The sequence below is a fragment of the Leishmania martiniquensis genome, chromosome 22, assembly GCF_017916325.1.
Source record: "Leishmania martiniquensis isolate LSCM1 chromosome 22, whole genome shotgun sequence".
In the NCBI taxonomy this organism is placed as follows: Eukaryota; Euglenozoa; class Kinetoplastea; order Trypanosomatida; family Trypanosomatidae; genus Leishmania; species Leishmania martiniquensis.
In genome coordinates, this window is record NC_090157.1 from 133483 (window position 1) to 149528 (window position 16046).

Here is a 16046-nt window from a genome sequence, read left to right on the forward strand (position 1 = left end):
CTTTACGTGATGACCTCTGTATCAGTACTCGGCTGCAGGAGCTCCAGCCGCGCCACGCTTCGGGCCCACTGCCGCAGCTGAGACGCAGTGCTAAGCTCGTCGCCGAAGGCAAGACACGAAAGGGAGCCGATCACCACACAAACATCGCCCGCGGGGGTCAATGCGCCCTCTCCCGCCGTCGAGTTGTTCTTGAGTGGCGAAGCCTCTGCAGCCGTTGGGGTCCAGTTTCCAGCAATGTCCTCCTTCGCGACGCGGCTTCCGCCACCTGTGCCGCCGTCTGCACTCACCCAAGTCTCCGTCTGCCGATGTGGCGCTGTCGGTGCCGTGAGACGAGGCATCCGGTCAACGATGACGACAGTGTGCGGCGTCGCTGTCTTACCCGAGAACCCCTCCGCCGAGGTCAGACCGTGCCAGCTGGGAACGTGCCGTCCTCCATGTTGGTGGGCCGATGTCGATGCCGCTGCCGTAGGAAATAGGATTTCGGCTGCCAAGGCAGCCGTAATCGGCGAAGCGCCTGCGGCTCCCTTCAGCGCCTCAGGCGACGGTGTGTGCAAGCTGCGGTCCTCCGGGCACTCCCACATCCCACTCCTCACATAGCTGTCCACGTCTTCACTCGAGGGATTGAGGAGTACCTTGCGCTCCAGTGGATCGCATCTATGCTCCAGAACCTCCGACACGCCATCCATGGCGGCCGCAGAGGCCGCAGTCGTGAGAAAAACACCCGATGTGGCAGCAGCGAAGCGGCCGGTATCTGCAATCGTTGTGGAGACCAGAGAGCTCGATGACACGCCAGACCGCGCCCTGGTCGGCGTGGCAATGGTAGACAGGTGCGACACCGCGACACCGGCGGGTAACCCCTCACCAAGCAGGTTCGGGAAGGACGCGCTAACGGCGCCCGAGCTTACGAGGTCGGCGACCGAGAAGCCGCCAGTGGGTGCGCTTTCGTGCGCAGAGAGCCGCGCCCGACTCGTAGCCGATTGCGGCGCCGGCGACGAGGCTGCAATCGGCGTCGAGCCTGAAAAAGATGCCTCAACGCTGCGGTCCAGGTTCAGTGAAACCTCTGTAATGGCGGCCGCTAGCGTCATGACCTGCTGCGGATCAAGAGAGCAAACGGATGGGTGCAGAGCTTGGATGCACGTCGTGTCCGTGCTGGCACTCGTGCTCAGGCATGCGCCACTATCGCCCTCGCGAACGCTGAAGGTGCATGCGCCTTCCGATCCTGTCCCACCGGAACGGCTCGTCATACTTGGCGGACAGCCTCCAACGATGCAGGTTGCACCCGCTGCAGGCTCGTCGCCCCTTGCTGGCAGCGGGACCGCACATGGAGGTAGCGCGCTCATGGACGCTGGCGCGGCTGCTGCGGGGGCAAAGATGGCGTCGGCATTTTTGCCCTCAGTGCCCCCTGCGTGCGCACTAATCAATCGCTGCTGGGCTTCGCGCAGCTCGTGCACGTGGGTGTCGGCGATGGCGCTGAGAACGTCCTTGAGGGAGAAAAAATTGCACTCCTGTAGAACGTCCTTCAGCGAGCCGACCTGCGGCTTTGCAGTCGAGGAAGAACTGTTTGGTGTAAGCGGCATCGCGGAGGGAGGCGCGGCAGCTGTCGTGGAGCACGGCTTGGTGCAGGTGCGGCGCCGGCGTGGCATCGTGGTGCCCAGTGCTCTGTATATGCCGACACCGCCGCCCTCCGGTTTTGCGCGGAACCGCTTCACTTTGTCCTCTGGCGCCATCTGGCCCACTTGCTGCGTGTGCGCCTTCAAGTTCTGCATGGATAGCGTGTTGCGCTGGTGCTGCTGCGTTACCGAGCAGGGTGAGGCCGCTCCAGCCCGTGTCTCGGGTGGGTCTACTTCCTCGTGATCGCCAGAGCGCAGCGACATCTGCACAAGTAGCGAAGAGAGAGACGTCACCGGGTTGCCGTAGAAGTCCAGCGCCCCAAGGCAGACATTTTTGCGCGTGTAGGTGACGCTTGTGGTCGTGGTAGACGCTGTACCTGACGCGGCGCCAGAGGCTCCCGGCGGACCTAGCGCCGCAGGCGTCAGCACTGGCCTGGAGCGCGAAGAGCTCACTGAAGCTAGTGTGTCACAGGATACGGCGCGCCGCAGTCCGGTGACCATTCCTACTGGTGCCTCTGCCTCCACGCCACGTGTACTTGTGTTGCTGCTGAGCGTTGCGGTGCCGCCACCACTGCCATTGTGGCTGTGGGAGTGCGCTGTCATCGGCGATGCCGCGTCGCCCACTGGTGTTCGCAGTGTCGATAAGGTTGTTGTGGAGCTAGACGGGTACATGAGCGGGGGCGGCCGGCGCGTATCACCCAGGCGCTCGCTGACCTGCCCGCTGGTCCGAAAACTGGCAGTGGTCGTGGACGGCTCGCGCCGCTCTCCGTAGGACCGTGATACGTCGTCACAGCTGCCGCCATTCCCTCCAGCTGCCAACGGCAACGGCGTGTCGAAGGATCGACCGCATCGCTGCGGTGTGTACCGCGTCGCTGCCGTGGCGGCGAGGTCGGTTTGGCTTCTTGTGGCAGGCAGTAGAGGGGGAGCCACGCCTCGCGCTTCTGCACCATCGGCGGATCGATGTGTCACCGAGGAGGGCACTCCCGTGCCGCCTGAAGCGGTGGGCGAGAAGGGCTTCGGCCAAGGTGTTGCCTTATGGTCTTGCGGCGGCGGCTCCAGATTCAAGAAGGTTTCCGCCGACGACACTCGCCGTTCCTGCTCGCTGGCGCGCTCCTGTGGAAGACCACAGCACAGAAGTGGTGCCAAAGGGGTCTCCTTGCTCGACTCCACATAACCTCTCATCCTTGTGAACGGCACGGTCTCCTCACCAGGCAGCGGCGGAGCAGAAGGCGTGCAGAGCGTGAGAGGGGAGGTGGTGAAAGGGCAGAGAGGAAGCGCTCGCGTCTCCTCCACCGCGTGCAACCGCATCGATGCGGTGTTGGCCAAGGAACTGCTCTGAAGGGGGAGGCGTCGCGTGCCGCCGCTGCTGGCGGGGGCAGCCAGCGCAGAACACGCTAGCAACGCAGGCAGGGAAGACAAAGACTGCAGAACCGGTGCCAGAACTTCGCCGGACGCGACGTGGCTGTGAGTGGCAACCGAGTGAATCGGTGTTTGTGTTGCGCCACCCCGGCTGCACAGCAGAGGACGGGACGCTGAGAGTGTCACTGGGGCCGCGGTGGACGTCGGCACACCTTCTCTCAAGGACGCAGATAGGCCCACCGGATCCGCAGATCCAGTGCACAGCCGCCGCGGCTCCAGACACGTTCCACTCTCTGTTTGCTGTTGAGTGGGCGCGACATCCTCACTGAGTCTGGTACGATCAGGCAGAGATTGCGCCCCGCACTGCGTGATGTTCCGAGGGGAGTCCATAAGTGGATCAGCGACTGCAGCAATACGAAGTCACGAGGGTGCGAAGGAAAAAAAAGGCGGGCACGTCAACACACGGATGGGCCGACGAGAAAACAGAAGGACGCGAGGTGCGCGCGAGAGAAGGGAAGGCGCGAAAGAAAGAGGGGCGCACGCAGAGGAGCACACACACATACACAATGGTCGTACACTGCCAGACGCGCAAAGCGATGAGGGAGGTGGATGACGCAAACAAAACGGAAGAGGAAGACGAGATCGACAGACAAGCGGCGTACCCTGTGTCTCCCTTTTTGTTGTTGCTGTTGTCCGTTAAAACGGTGGCGTATGCAAAGGCGGGCCGGGGCGAAGGAGGTGCGTGCGAGGGAGATATCGGTACTTTTGAGTGCCAAACGGAGTGCAGCGACGAGATGCGCACCGCCTCTCACGGCTCCCTGCGCGCGCTCTTTCACAACCTACACCCACCCACCCACACGCACGCACACACAGCACTCGCTCGCGCCTGCCGGAGAAAGGCTCGCCAAGCCACTGAGCAATTAAGCCGCCGTTGCAACACCAAAAAAAAAAGATGCTCTTCTCAGAATGGATACAGCAAAACCAGTTGCAGTGAAAATCAACGCGGAGAACAACGAAAGCCACTTGGATTACGAAGGCGGACGCACAACGATACGACCACTACGCCAAAGAAACGACGGCGAGAGTGGGGAGGGTTATGGCCGTGTCGGAGTGGAATGGAGGGGAGGGGAGGGGGGGGGCAAAGGAGGCGCAGATTAGAGCGAAGAAAAAAAGGGCGCTTCGCCACACTACTCCAGAAAGCAGATAGATGTACAATGATGAGACGAAGCTGAAGGAGGGTACGAGCACAGAGGGGGGGTCACAAACAATAAAACGGAACAGAATACAACTACATATATATATATATATGACAACACCCGCACAGAGCGAACGAGGAACGTGACGACGAGCGCAGGGTGACAGGGTGGGGGGGCAGGAGGTAAGGGACAAGGTAAGCCGAATAATGCACAAGAGAAGCACGTTGTAATATTTTTGTAGGAAACAGCACCTTATTTTTCCTTCTTCGAAAATCTTTGCCTGTAGCTGCCCGATATGCGTCTGTTCGTTTCTCGGTGCGCGTGGGAAGCGTCGGGGGAGGGGGAAGGGGGGAGCCGACACGCCGATGCTAAAGAGGTAAAGTTCGATTTGAAGTCGAAGATGTAACGGTATGTGAAGGAAAGAAGAGGCCCCTCGAAAAAAAAAGACAGCTGTGTCGGAGAACGCGCGCGCGAGAGAGGCAGAGAAATCGACAGCAGTGACGAGAGCGTCAAGTGAAGAACGCGCACGCCCACACACGAACGCGTACCACGAGGAGAGACAGCAGAAGAGAGGGGAGGGGGAGAGGCGATGCGTAAACTTGCGGAAGCGGAAACAGGAGTGCGACAGTGATTGATGGAGAAGGAGAAAGAAAGAGCTGCAGTGTCTCTAAAGCCTAACGTATATATATATGTGTAAATAATATATATATATGTATATTTATACACACGCACACACAAAATTCTTTCTTCGTAGAAGCACCCTATAGACGATCCCGAGAGACGCAAGGAGAGGGGAATAGAGAGGAGAGGAGGGGGGTAGGCTGCTAGAGACACCGAGGAAACCGAGATCACAGCGAGAGGACAAGTACAACAGCGGATGCTCTTCCACGATGTCTTTTTCTTTTTTTTGGTGGGCGGTGGAGTTTGTCGGACAGCACAGCGTGAGAGCAGATACAGCCAATAATCCTTGCGGGAGTAGGAAGCAGCACGAGAGGGGAGTGGGAGAGGGGAGCTGAAATAGGGTAAGGGCAACAATCAAACATCAAAGGCGCGGCACAAAGACTACAAAGCGGGAGGAAGGAAGAAGTGAATACGGTGCGCCTCTCTCTCACGCTCTCCTTTCGTTTCTATCGCAGCTCTGACGCCGGCAGTGAGAACACCAGCAAAGGCAGATGCAACAACAGCTACAGAAGAAGCCGTGACACACAGATGGTAACCCAACGTCGGAAAGGGAGCAGACAACGTGCACTTCCCCCCTGCCTCCCCCCTCTGAACAACAAAAAAAAGTGGTCGATGACGGAGTGAACGGATAAAAAAAGGCAAAGTAAACCGTATTTGCTTTGCTACTTTGAGTGTGGTAACGATGTCAGTCGCGCACGTGTGTGTGTGTGTGTGTGTGTCTGGGTTGCGAGATGCGCAGCACCACCGTGGGCCTTTCGAAGACGCGCTCGTGAGAATACACGTGTATGCTAGAATTCGATCTCCTCGATTCGTGAGTGTGGGCGCAAAAAGATGAGCCCCCACCCACACCCCCGTGCGAAGTTGTCCGTTGTGGTGGTACAGACTCTCGGTTGTTAGACGATCAGCTGATGGAAGAGAGAGAACACGAGAGAGAGCGCGAGAAACAAAGAAGGGTGGGTGGGTGGGCAAGCGAACTAACTGAGAAAGAAAGGCGCGCAGAAACAGCAAAAAAAAAAGCAAGAACAACAGGAACGTGCACGAGAGAGAGAGAGGGAGCGACGGAACCCTTCGGAAAGCAAACGAAACAGTCACTTTCTGATGCTGATGATAACGGTGTGCTCACAAAGCGAGCGGAGAAGAGAAAGGAGCAGCGCGAGAGAAAAAAAAAACATACGATCGGGAGACGCACCATAAACTTTTTTTAAAGTAGATATGGACCTGAGTACGGGCACGCAAACGCCTGCACGATGTTAGCCCCACTCGCTAAATGTCGGGTGTCTTCCGTGAGAGTGAAGTGCCCCCTTTGAGGAGCGGGAGAGAGACAGAGAGGAAGCGGCGAAAACGAGGGACAATGTCGAGATGTCCGTACCTCCTACCAACTCACTCACTCACACACACACACAGAGAGAGAGACAGAGACAGCGAAAAGAAAAATGTGCGCGCAGAAAGGGAGGGGGAGGGAGAGAGACAACAAAAACAAGTCGGTATAATGTTGCAAGTGGGGAGGAACAACCAACGGGATGAGAAAGGACAGATAACGCTGAAGCCAACGAATTACACCCTCAGAACAGGAAAAAGAGGGTGAAAGAGGGGGGAGGGAGGAGGAAGGGAGGGGGAATAGGTATACGCCAGCAAGACAGAGAGAGACGTGGCCACCCTACAAAGAACAACAAAATGCGTAAGCGACTCCTGAAAAGGGCCAAGGCAACGCGAAGGATGGGGAAATGTGAGGAAAGCGTGAATGTGCGTGCGTGTGTGTTTTTTTTAAGGGTGTGAGCGGAATCGAGAGCTTGTGCGCTTGAAAAAAGGCCGTATGGAATGCCGAAAGGCACGCAGGTTGGCGCAAACGAGGTAAACGAACAATGCGCACGCGTCAGGGTGCCGGCTGTGGCGCTGTCTGTGTGTGTGTGTGTGTGTCGTGTTGAGGTTGCTTTGTGCTTGCCCGTGCAAAAGCCGGTCGTCCCCCGTTGACAGAAAGGGAAAAAGGGGAGAGCGAGAAACAATTACTTTCCTTCACTGCCACTCCCCTTCCCCGGCCTTGCGCTCTCCTCTCAAAGGGCAATGACGGGATTAGAACCCCAGCAAAGACGAGTACGAGGACACGCCGAGAAGGACTGAAACTCTGGTAGGCCTCACACACTTACCGGCACAGGTCCGATCGCTAGGGACGCCGACACCAAACACCCTCCCACACACACACGTATTCCTTTTTTGCTTCTTTCGCTGCCTCTAAAAGTGCGTTGTTAGGCGTGATGCGCTCTAAAAGGGTCTTTGTCCCGCCTCTTTTCAGCTCCGTTTGACCTCCCTCTCCTCACTTGTGTGTAATGCATACATATAAATACGTATGCGTGGCAGTGTGTGTGTGTGTGTGTATTCGGCTGCGCACTGCCGATGAGCCGCCTCTGTTTCCCGCTGTCGCTCCTCACAGGAGTGAAGGGTGTCGCTGGAGCGACAGAGGGGTGGCGGAGGGGTGAGGTGACGAGGGTGAGGTACTCCGAGTTGAAAAAAAACGTGTACTAATAAGAGACAGCGCGGAGCGGGTGGGAAGGGGGAGAGAGAGGGTCCACTAAGGTGGAGCAGGGCCAAAAAAAAAACAAAGGCTCTTCACGGCGAGCGACGCGGGAGCGGAAGAAAAAAGAAGACGCCTTCTCTTCGCGCAGAGAAATCGGTGCCCAATCGAAGGCGAATTTCGTTTTCTTGTTGCTGTGCCGGTGGGAAAGGTCGGCCCCACCGAAATGTGGGGCCGTCCGAGCAGACCGAGGCAGCACCAGCCACCGCACTCGCAAGGAGTCGCACCCACAGTGATGGCCACGGCGATGATGGCTCGATGATACGTCAATGGCCCCTACGAGAAGAGAGAGAGCGAAACAGAAAGCGGGCGTGTGCGTGTGCGTGCTCGTGTGTGTTTTTTCGGTGGAGTCTTACTGATTATGTCACGGCGCCTTTTCTTTCACGACAGAAATTTACAAAAGGGGAAACCCAAAAGGGAAAGAGAGAGACGGCGCACTGAGCGACGTATACAGTGACGGAAGAGGGAGGCGGCGGTGAAGCCCGCGTGAGAGGACCGGCGCGGGAGCGGCAATGAGGGCGACACATCGCATTTTGTGCGGGTTGGTCAGCATGTTGCGGTGCGCGTTGTCACGGTAAGGGGTGAAAGGCAACAGAGGTGGAAGCGGGTGAGGCGGTACAGAGCGACGTGAGGAAGAGGGATGGGAGAAGAGCGTTAAGAAACGAGGCGCTGCGCAGCTGTGCCCCCCCTTTAAGGGGAAGAACAAAAAGGGGCGGCTAGAGCTTCTACGTCCGACCATCAATGGTGGGATGACGAGGGAGGCGTGGCGCAAGCGAAGGTGCCGCAACAGGGTGCACAGCGTAGAATTGGGAGTGCACCCTCTCTCCTTGTGTCTGTGTGTTGCCCCGCCTCCTGGCCGCGCCTCGCATCTGCTGTGCTCGTGACGCTCCGACACGCTATGCGATGTGGCCAACACCGAATTAGAGAGCGGAGAAAGGAACTGGCGGTCTCATCACGGGAGATCCGCGACCAAGTGGGCATAGCAGACAAAGGAACAGGTAAGGAGCAATGCGGTGGTGAGGGGTGAAGTCCGGAACAGTCGTCCGCGCCAACACCCCCCCTGTGCACCATGCAGACTCGGCTCTATTAGCGGCGACCTTCTGTGTGTGTGTGTATGTGCAGGTGTGTGCGCTCGCGTCCGTCGCACGGCACGGGCATCGACAACTGCGCCCAGTTGCCGAAGCGTAAACAAAACACACAAGCAGAGCACGACAGCCACGGTGAGCAGGCACGAAGAACGCGCCAGGCGTGGCTGTCGGAAAACTCGGAAGAGGAGGAAGGGAAAAAGGCGCAGACGGCCGACACATGGACGCAGCACGCACACCAAACAAAGGAGGGAGATACACGATGGAGACACTGCTACAAACGAGCGATGCCCCCCGCCCAACAACTCTGGCAGCTCACGGGGCGGGGGTCCATCACATCCCTCGTCGTCCGAGACACGAGTTGCGCGTCAATGAGGCATGAGTTACCTTTCTGCCCCGCTGCTGCGGCGCACCATCCAAAGCGAACCCGCTTCCTGCCGTTCTCCCCACACGCCAACGCCCGTTCCTGACGACATAATGTATGCATGCATACAGCTACTCACAGCGTGCGCGAAACACGCAACGATGCGCACGGCCAAGCCGTTCACAAAACGCACCTCTCGCGTCGGTATCCCTCGTGTCATTGCTGCCGACTTCCTTCCAACTCGCCACTCGCGCCGCCGCCTCTGTTGTCTGATGTCCCCGATTTGCACCCGCTGCGATGCAGGTCATCGCCCGTCACGGCGCTGCGTCACACACCTCATATCGTACGTGCAGCGCGCACTATCAGAAACGCCGCGTGGAATGTCGTAGTCGCCCCACTCGCCAAGGTTGAATCCGCAAAAAAACGCCCGCCCACGCACACCCACCCGCGTATGCTTTTCCTTCTCGCAGCCACGCCTTTCCCTGTCCCTGCCAGCGTCAGGTCTGTCCTCTCCTGCAACTCGATGATAGCCGTAACGACCGTGATGGGGCAGTGGCAGGCAAACACTCGGCTGAATACGTCGGCGACTCTATGGGCGATGACGAGGGCGTCTGCATACCCCGCTATGCGTTGAAGGCTGTCGATCCCACAGCCCAAACTGCACAGGGTGACGGCGACCCCCTCCTCACGAGCACAATGATCGTGTTAACGGCAGCAGCGTTCACGTCACTACGACGGGCTTGGGCGCTTCCGCTGCTGTACGGGCCTTCGCTCAACCTTCCGCGACGAGGAGGCGCCGCTGGCGCCGCTGAGGATGTCAAGAACAAAAAAAACGCATGCAGAAGTGCGCTCTGATCGCGCGATGAGTGGATGTCGGCGTTCAGCGAGCGGAAAACATCTTCGGCCATGCCTAGGCAGCGGCCGAACAGTACTCTTTGGGGACGCCACGGGGGAAGCGGTTGCAGCGGCTTTCATCACGGACGCCGTCCACTTTAACGTCGCTGCGGAGAACCGCCAGTGCTTTGTGAGGCACACCCTGCTCACTGGTGGGAAAAAAAAACGCATGGGACGAAACGCGCCGCCGCCCACCGCGGAGCGCACCTCTTGTAGTTCACTCAGCGGATATGAGTCGGCAGGGTTACCGAAGAGCGCCAAGAGCAGATATGACAGCTAGTGTGGGCACTGAGGCTCCGATAGCGGAATCGATTCAGTTCTTCCATGCGAAGCGGCACCTCGCCCTATCCCCAGTGCCATCGACCAGCCTTTCACGTTGAGAGCTCGAAGCTATCACTACTGCCGACGGCAGAGGGCGAACAGGCATCTATCCCCGCACTTTCCCCACCCAACATACACACATACAAGCAACGGCAACGCTGCAGTACGGGAGTCGAAGGACCATACGTGAGTACCTCATAGGGGGGGGGCAGGATGTGCTCTAGGGCTTCGGCACTACGGTGACCGTCACACACACGAATATCACCCCGTTTCCTACTTGCACAAAGGCCAGAGACACGTGCAGCGCAGCGAGACAGACGGAGAACACACGTGAGAACAGCAGCAGTGACAATGGCAGCAGGCGGCCCCGCGCCCTTCCTCAGCCTGCATGGATGTGTGTTCGAAGAGCGCGGCGAAAAGCCCACACAGCGAAGGGCGTCAGACGACACAGACACACACCAGAGAGGGAGAAGGCCGCTGCTGCTTACCTCCCGATCCAGTGCGAAGCGGAGGCAGGAGCGATGCCGGGCACGCCTGCGCGTACGCCATGGGTTCCGCGAATACGGCTGTTCGTTTCGGACCCGACTGTAGCCACGATTGGCTCACCTTATCAATTTTTTGCAGAATTGAGGGCACTGCTGATGTTGCGCATTCGGTCGTGCTCGTTTGCCGTGGCGCATCTGAACGTAGCAGGGAAGCAGCGGCCGCCGGTCGCCTCCCAGCGGCGCTGCTCACCCCAGCGGCAGAATGAGGGGAGAAGAAGGGGCCTCCACACTCCTGACCCGCTCCCCTTATTGGTGCTCGCGTAAGTGCACATATACATGCATTACGCAAGCAGCCTCCGAAGGTGTGAGGAGAGGGAGGGAGCCGCGCCACGATGTTATACTCGAAGGGAAGACAGCGGCGCCCATCCATCTGAGGACAGCGTCATATTTTCCACACCCGCGATAAAGGAAAGCGCGTGCATGTCGTCATTAGTCAGTGCACCGCACGCGCGCTCACGAAGCCACACCTCAAAGCTGTCCGACCACCACACTGACTGACACTCAGGCGCCGCCCGCTCCACTAGATGCGGGTCGCCAAGAGATGCGACGTACTGTGCACGCAGCCTCTCGAGAAGCTGCGCAAGTGGTGACAGGAACAGGTGAGAGAGCCGCGGATGTTCGTGGATGCAGTTTAAAGATCGGCACAGTGCGCAGTCGCCTACAAGGGCGCGTGGCAGCGTCGTCACCGTCGCTGTGGGCACCGCAACCGTTTCGCTTGCAGCGACCTCCGGCAAAGTACCCTGGCGATCTTTTCCACGTTCGTTCTGCCCCTGTGGTGTAGGAAGAGCTATTCTGCACGCATTCAAGCCCTCCAACTGAGTGACGGCGTCACGCAACCGCCGCCGCCCTTCTTCGGCGTCGCGCCTTGCTCCCTCTGTGCGCACCTGCGTTGCTGCCACTTCTAGCTCGGTCTGTAACCGGGCATGTCGCGACTTCTGTGCTGCAAATGTGACCGCCGCCACGCGCTCGCTCAGCTCCCGCTCCGCTGCTTTCGCATGGACCAGTTCCTGAGCACGTGACTGCGACGCTGTCTCGAGCCGCTTCAGCTCAGTCATAAACGTCTTTAGCTCTTCAGAGGCGGCGGCGTCCGCCGGCAGGGAGCATGCGCGCATCGGTGCACAGCACAACTCACGGCGCTGAAGATTTAGTGAATGCGTCAAAGTTGCGGATGAAGAGAAGAATGCGCAGCGGCGACGATGCGCACCATCAGGAGGTCCCACACGTTGATAGAGAGCCGTGGATGACAGGCAGCGACCAGCGCAGGCACACAGCAACACAAGAGGCGCCGAGCAGCTGTGGGCGAGAGGGAGGAGGGGGGCACACGCCCTTTCTGCTTGTCAAGAAACACAGCAGACGCGGCGGACTTCTTGCGCGGGCTTCAGCGTGTTCATGACTGCGAAATGTCAGGAGCTGATGCAATGAGGGGAATGGGTGATGATGGCGATGGTGGATTGTGCATGTGGGAGGGAGCAGGGAGGAGGGGGAGGGGGCGACAGTGACAACGATACTATCAGTAACAGCACAAAGGGAGAGCGTCACGAAGGAAATGTGCATTGCCCATGGCACACTGAATTCCGCGACGCGAGAATATCGACACGGCCCACACACACATATATATGTGTGCAGTCTACGCCGTCACGAAGCAGCGCATCAACGCTAATGGAAGGCTCGGTGCTGCCCCCATTGTCCTCTGCACGCCCCCCTTTTTTCTCGTTGGTGCGACGCTGACAGCTCTCGTCTGCCGGGATGGTCCACTGTTCGTATACGCACTCGCACCAGAAAATCTACGCACCGGGACGGCGGCGATGCCAATAGGTGTGCGCCTTTGTGAGCTAATGTACACCCATGTGCAGGTGAGCGCATCATGCTCGAAGTAGCGGTGAGTCGTTGCGGTTTAAAGGAAACAAGGGGGATGCAGGCGTCAGAGCAACGAGGCCATCATGTGAGGAGGAGGAGTCACATGAAACAGTCAGGGGTTAGGGAAGGGGGCGTAGAGCCAAGGCGATGCCGTGCGTTTATCCTCCTGGGCGTTGTATAGGCTACCTGAAGCGCTGAGTTGTACATCTGGAAGGGGCCGCCAAAGGGAGGCAAGACGTGTTCTTCCAAAAAAAAATAGGGGCCCTATCGACACCGACAAGAGCAAAGAGGGAAAGAGAGAGAGAGGAGGCACGCGTGTGGGTGTGGATACGGCGAGTGAGGGAGCGCATGCACAAGGAGAGGGAGGCAGTCGACGAAGCAGAGGAAAGGCCACCTCGCGCTCCAGTATGGCACCGAACAGGGGGGACAGACAAACAGAATGGGGAGCGTAGAGCGCCTTCGTCTCAGCAATGCTCATGACAGGCACGCCAGCTCAGACCGCTCATCTTATTTGGCGTGACTACAGGCGCAAGGTGGGCAGGAACTTCGCCGTGGCGCTGTAGTGCTGGATCATCATCGTGTTCCTCACACGCTGCTTGCCCACCTCCGTTATTCCCAACGTAGATGCTCTCACCTGCCATGACGGCCGGGCGGCGGAGGGGTGAGAGGTGTTGCAAAGGTGGCGTCGGGCCGCGGCAGTTGTGCCATGCGCGCCTTTTTCGCTGCCGACTGCAGCCGCCCAGCGCTCTCCCAGTTGCCGCATCCGCTGCGGCATGAACGGGCACTCGGCCGCACACTCAAACGGGCACCGCTGGAGGGCCATCAAGTCCAGCTTGCTGAGTTCTGCGACACTCTGCTGGACGTTCGGTCGGCTACCACCGCGGGGTCCAAAAGTCGCGCCGGCAGGCGCCTGCACGCAGGGAAGAGAGATGAAGTGCGGAATCCCCATCGCCTCAACCGCGCGCGCCTCCTCACGGTGCACGAAAGAGCGCCGCATTTCCTCGCCATGGATAAGCCGAAAAAACGCTTCTCGCTGCTGCAGTGGCTGAACTTCGGCGCGGTGCAGCTGCGTCAGAGACCTGCGCTCCAACAGCTGCCTCTGCTCGAGACCTTTGCGACTCGTCTCCTCCTCCAAGATGGCGTCACACAGCGTGTCCTGCAAAATCTGACGCTCCCACTTCAGCGCCTGCTGCGCTTCAGCTTGCCTTCGGGCGTTTTGTGCGGCTTTCAAGTTGGCACAAGATGTGGCGATATCCACATAGGCAACGTGGCGACGCACTATGTCGGCAAACTGCGTCGCGGCTTCGCCCACAAGAAGGGCGCGCTGTCGCGCCTCCTGCGATTGGGTTTGTCGTAAACGCTTCGAAAGGTGTTCAGCTCGGCTGCGCAACGCCTCCTGCGGTGGAGACACGGGCGCGGGGTTGCTATCGGCTGCGTTGCTCACTGAGACGTCAGCAAGAATTTCCGTGACCGACGAGTCTACGGTGTGACTCACGCCTCGCTCACCGCCACCGCCACCGCCACCACCACTTTCCACCAGCGTCGGCACCTTGCGAACGTTTGACAAGCAATGCAGCGAGGGCTGTAGGTCCTTGTTTCGTGCCGTTGCGGTTTGGGAAGGGTGCAGAGGCGCGGTCTGAACGTCCTCTCTGCGACGCATCGTTGCACCTCTTCCGTGTGCGGCGCTGTTGTGACTGCACAACGAACGAGAGCAGGGGGCGGGGAGGGGGAGGGGGGAACCAGCCGATGCAGAGATAAAGAGAGAGAGCGCAAAAACATGGACCAGAGTACGGGTTGTCACCGATGATGTTCGCTATATCTTACCACTGTAGAATGGTGAGAGGGGGAGGTGAGCCGACTCCGTGGATATACGCGGTGCCGGTAGGTGCACGTCCGCGACCCCTTACCGAGAAAGAGAGGTGAGCGAGGGGGGAGGTTTCGTTGCCTGTAAGAGACGAGAGGAGAAGCCGTCGAGGAACGGGGCCAACCGCAGGTACTTGGTAATGGTACCGCTCTCAATAAATGCCATCAGAGACAGCAGCCATGTGCTGAATTGCAGAGTAGGGGCAGTGATGTTCGGTGTGGCGATTACGATGAGCAGAAGCACTTCATCGGCTAGGCTCCGCCCTTGCCGAGCAGCTGTCCCTCCCCCTTCCACCATACGCCCTTCCTCTGTGTATTCACTCGCCCTCTCTGCGAGAAAGGCGCATCACGGGAGGGAAACCGCTGAAACCGAAAACAGTCGCAAACCCCCTTACCCTCCGTGCGCGATGGCGGCCGTGTTTGTTCTCCTGATGATCGCGTACACCCGTCTTCGTCCACGTTGCACGCTAGCGCCGCCAAGCATGCGCTAAGCCCCACCCTTCAGATGCTGCACAGTAGTTTGACGAACGCCCCCAGAGTCACGGAGGGACACCCGTCAGTGGCGGTGGTGGCCGCGTCCGCGGAAGCTGTCTTCGCCACCAGAAGGCGCTGTAGTGCGTGCCCTTCTCCCAGCTTTAGTCGGTGCGCATGAACGTTCCACGCCACATGCACCAGGTGCGCGGTGTCGACGGGTAGCCTGTCAGGCACCGATTCGCCTGGAGAAACGGCAGCGAGGCAAAAGTTGCGGTAGATGGCTTCTATGGAACCGTACAGGAAAGCGACCCGCGGGTCACTCGTAGGGCAAGGGCCGCGCACTGCCGTCGACACGGCTGTGCTACTCCTGACAGTGCCACTTGCAGGGATAGAGAGTGCCGTATTCGACGAGGACTGCCCGTGAGCCTCAAGCAAGGAGGCCGATGCGGCCTCCTTGCCGTCGGCGCTTTCGATACTCGATGACACCTTCGCCTGCGCTCTAACCCTGCACAGGCAGTCAATGATCGCGTGCACCTCATTCAGTGTTGGCCCCATCTGTGCCAGGTCCTGGAAACAGTGAGCTTGCTGCGCCGACGTCGACTCTACGGAGAGCAGCGGGCGAGGCGCCCACGGCCGTCCGGTCACACTCTCGTACGCCCGCTTCACCTGCGCCACAGACAGATGATCGGCGGGTGCGGCAGAGCCCTCCTGCGCCGTGCTCGGCGACAAAGGAAAGATGCTGAGAAGAAGAGGGCGGAGGTGTTCGATGGCGATGCGCCCATTATCGTCGGTGTCCCACGGCCCGAAGAGTTCGGTGGCCTGCTGCTTTTTGGCCACCAGCAGCGCGTCCAGAAGGGAAGAGGTGTCTTCCATGAAAGTATAGCGGGGATGTCTTCTACGGTAGGCACGGCAGGTGTACAAGGGTATCTCGCCTCTGCTGGCAGTGCTCGTACAGCTGCGCTCGTGCCTTTTACACGCGCGCTGCAGACGCGCTACTCGGTGTAGAGTCTCGCACCTTGAGCTGCTGTGTGTTCGCGCGTCGCTGTGAGCGGGTGACATACAATGACAGAGACATTGTCAAGGGTGATGGTGATGACGATGGCGGAGGAGGTGGTGCGCACAACGCGAAGCTCATCATCGCCAGCAGAGGGCGCGATGAGCATAAGTTTATCCTGCAGAACCCGTTTCGGCTCTTCCGTCAGTGGCCTTGTCGTTGCGTCGGCCGTCT

At 59.1% G+C, this 16046-nt stretch overlaps 3 protein-coding genes across 3 annotated transcripts; all 3 read right to left on the reverse strand.

Annotated features, from left to right (window-relative positions):
- Nucleotides 1–10959: 10959 nt before the first annotated feature.
- LSCM1_02881 (uncharacterized protein) lies at nt 10960–11736 on the reverse strand (the record flags this gene model as incomplete). The annotated part of the gene is made up of 1 exon (XM_067320444.1): nt 10960–11736. The coding sequence occupies one exon, from the start codon at nt 11734–11736 to the stop codon at nt 10960–10962; it is 777 nt and encodes a 258-aa protein (XP_067178756.1).
- Nucleotides 11737–13001: 1265 nt separating this feature from the next.
- Nucleotides 13002–14141, reverse strand: LSCM1_02882 (uncharacterized protein; the record flags this gene model as incomplete). Its single annotated transcript, XM_067320445.1, has 1 exon — nt 13002–14141. One exon carries the CDS (start codon nt 14139–14141, stop codon nt 13002–13004), a length of 1140 nt encoding a protein of 379 aa, XP_067178757.1.
- Nucleotides 14142–14845: 704 nt separating this feature from the next.
- LSCM1_02883 (uncharacterized protein) lies at nt 14846–15691 on the reverse strand (the record flags this gene model as incomplete). Its single annotated transcript, XM_067320446.1, has 1 exon — nt 14846–15691. The coding sequence occupies one exon, from the start codon at nt 15689–15691 to the stop codon at nt 14846–14848; it is 846 nt and encodes a 281-aa protein (XP_067178758.1).
- Nucleotides 15692–16046: the final 355 nt, after the last annotated feature.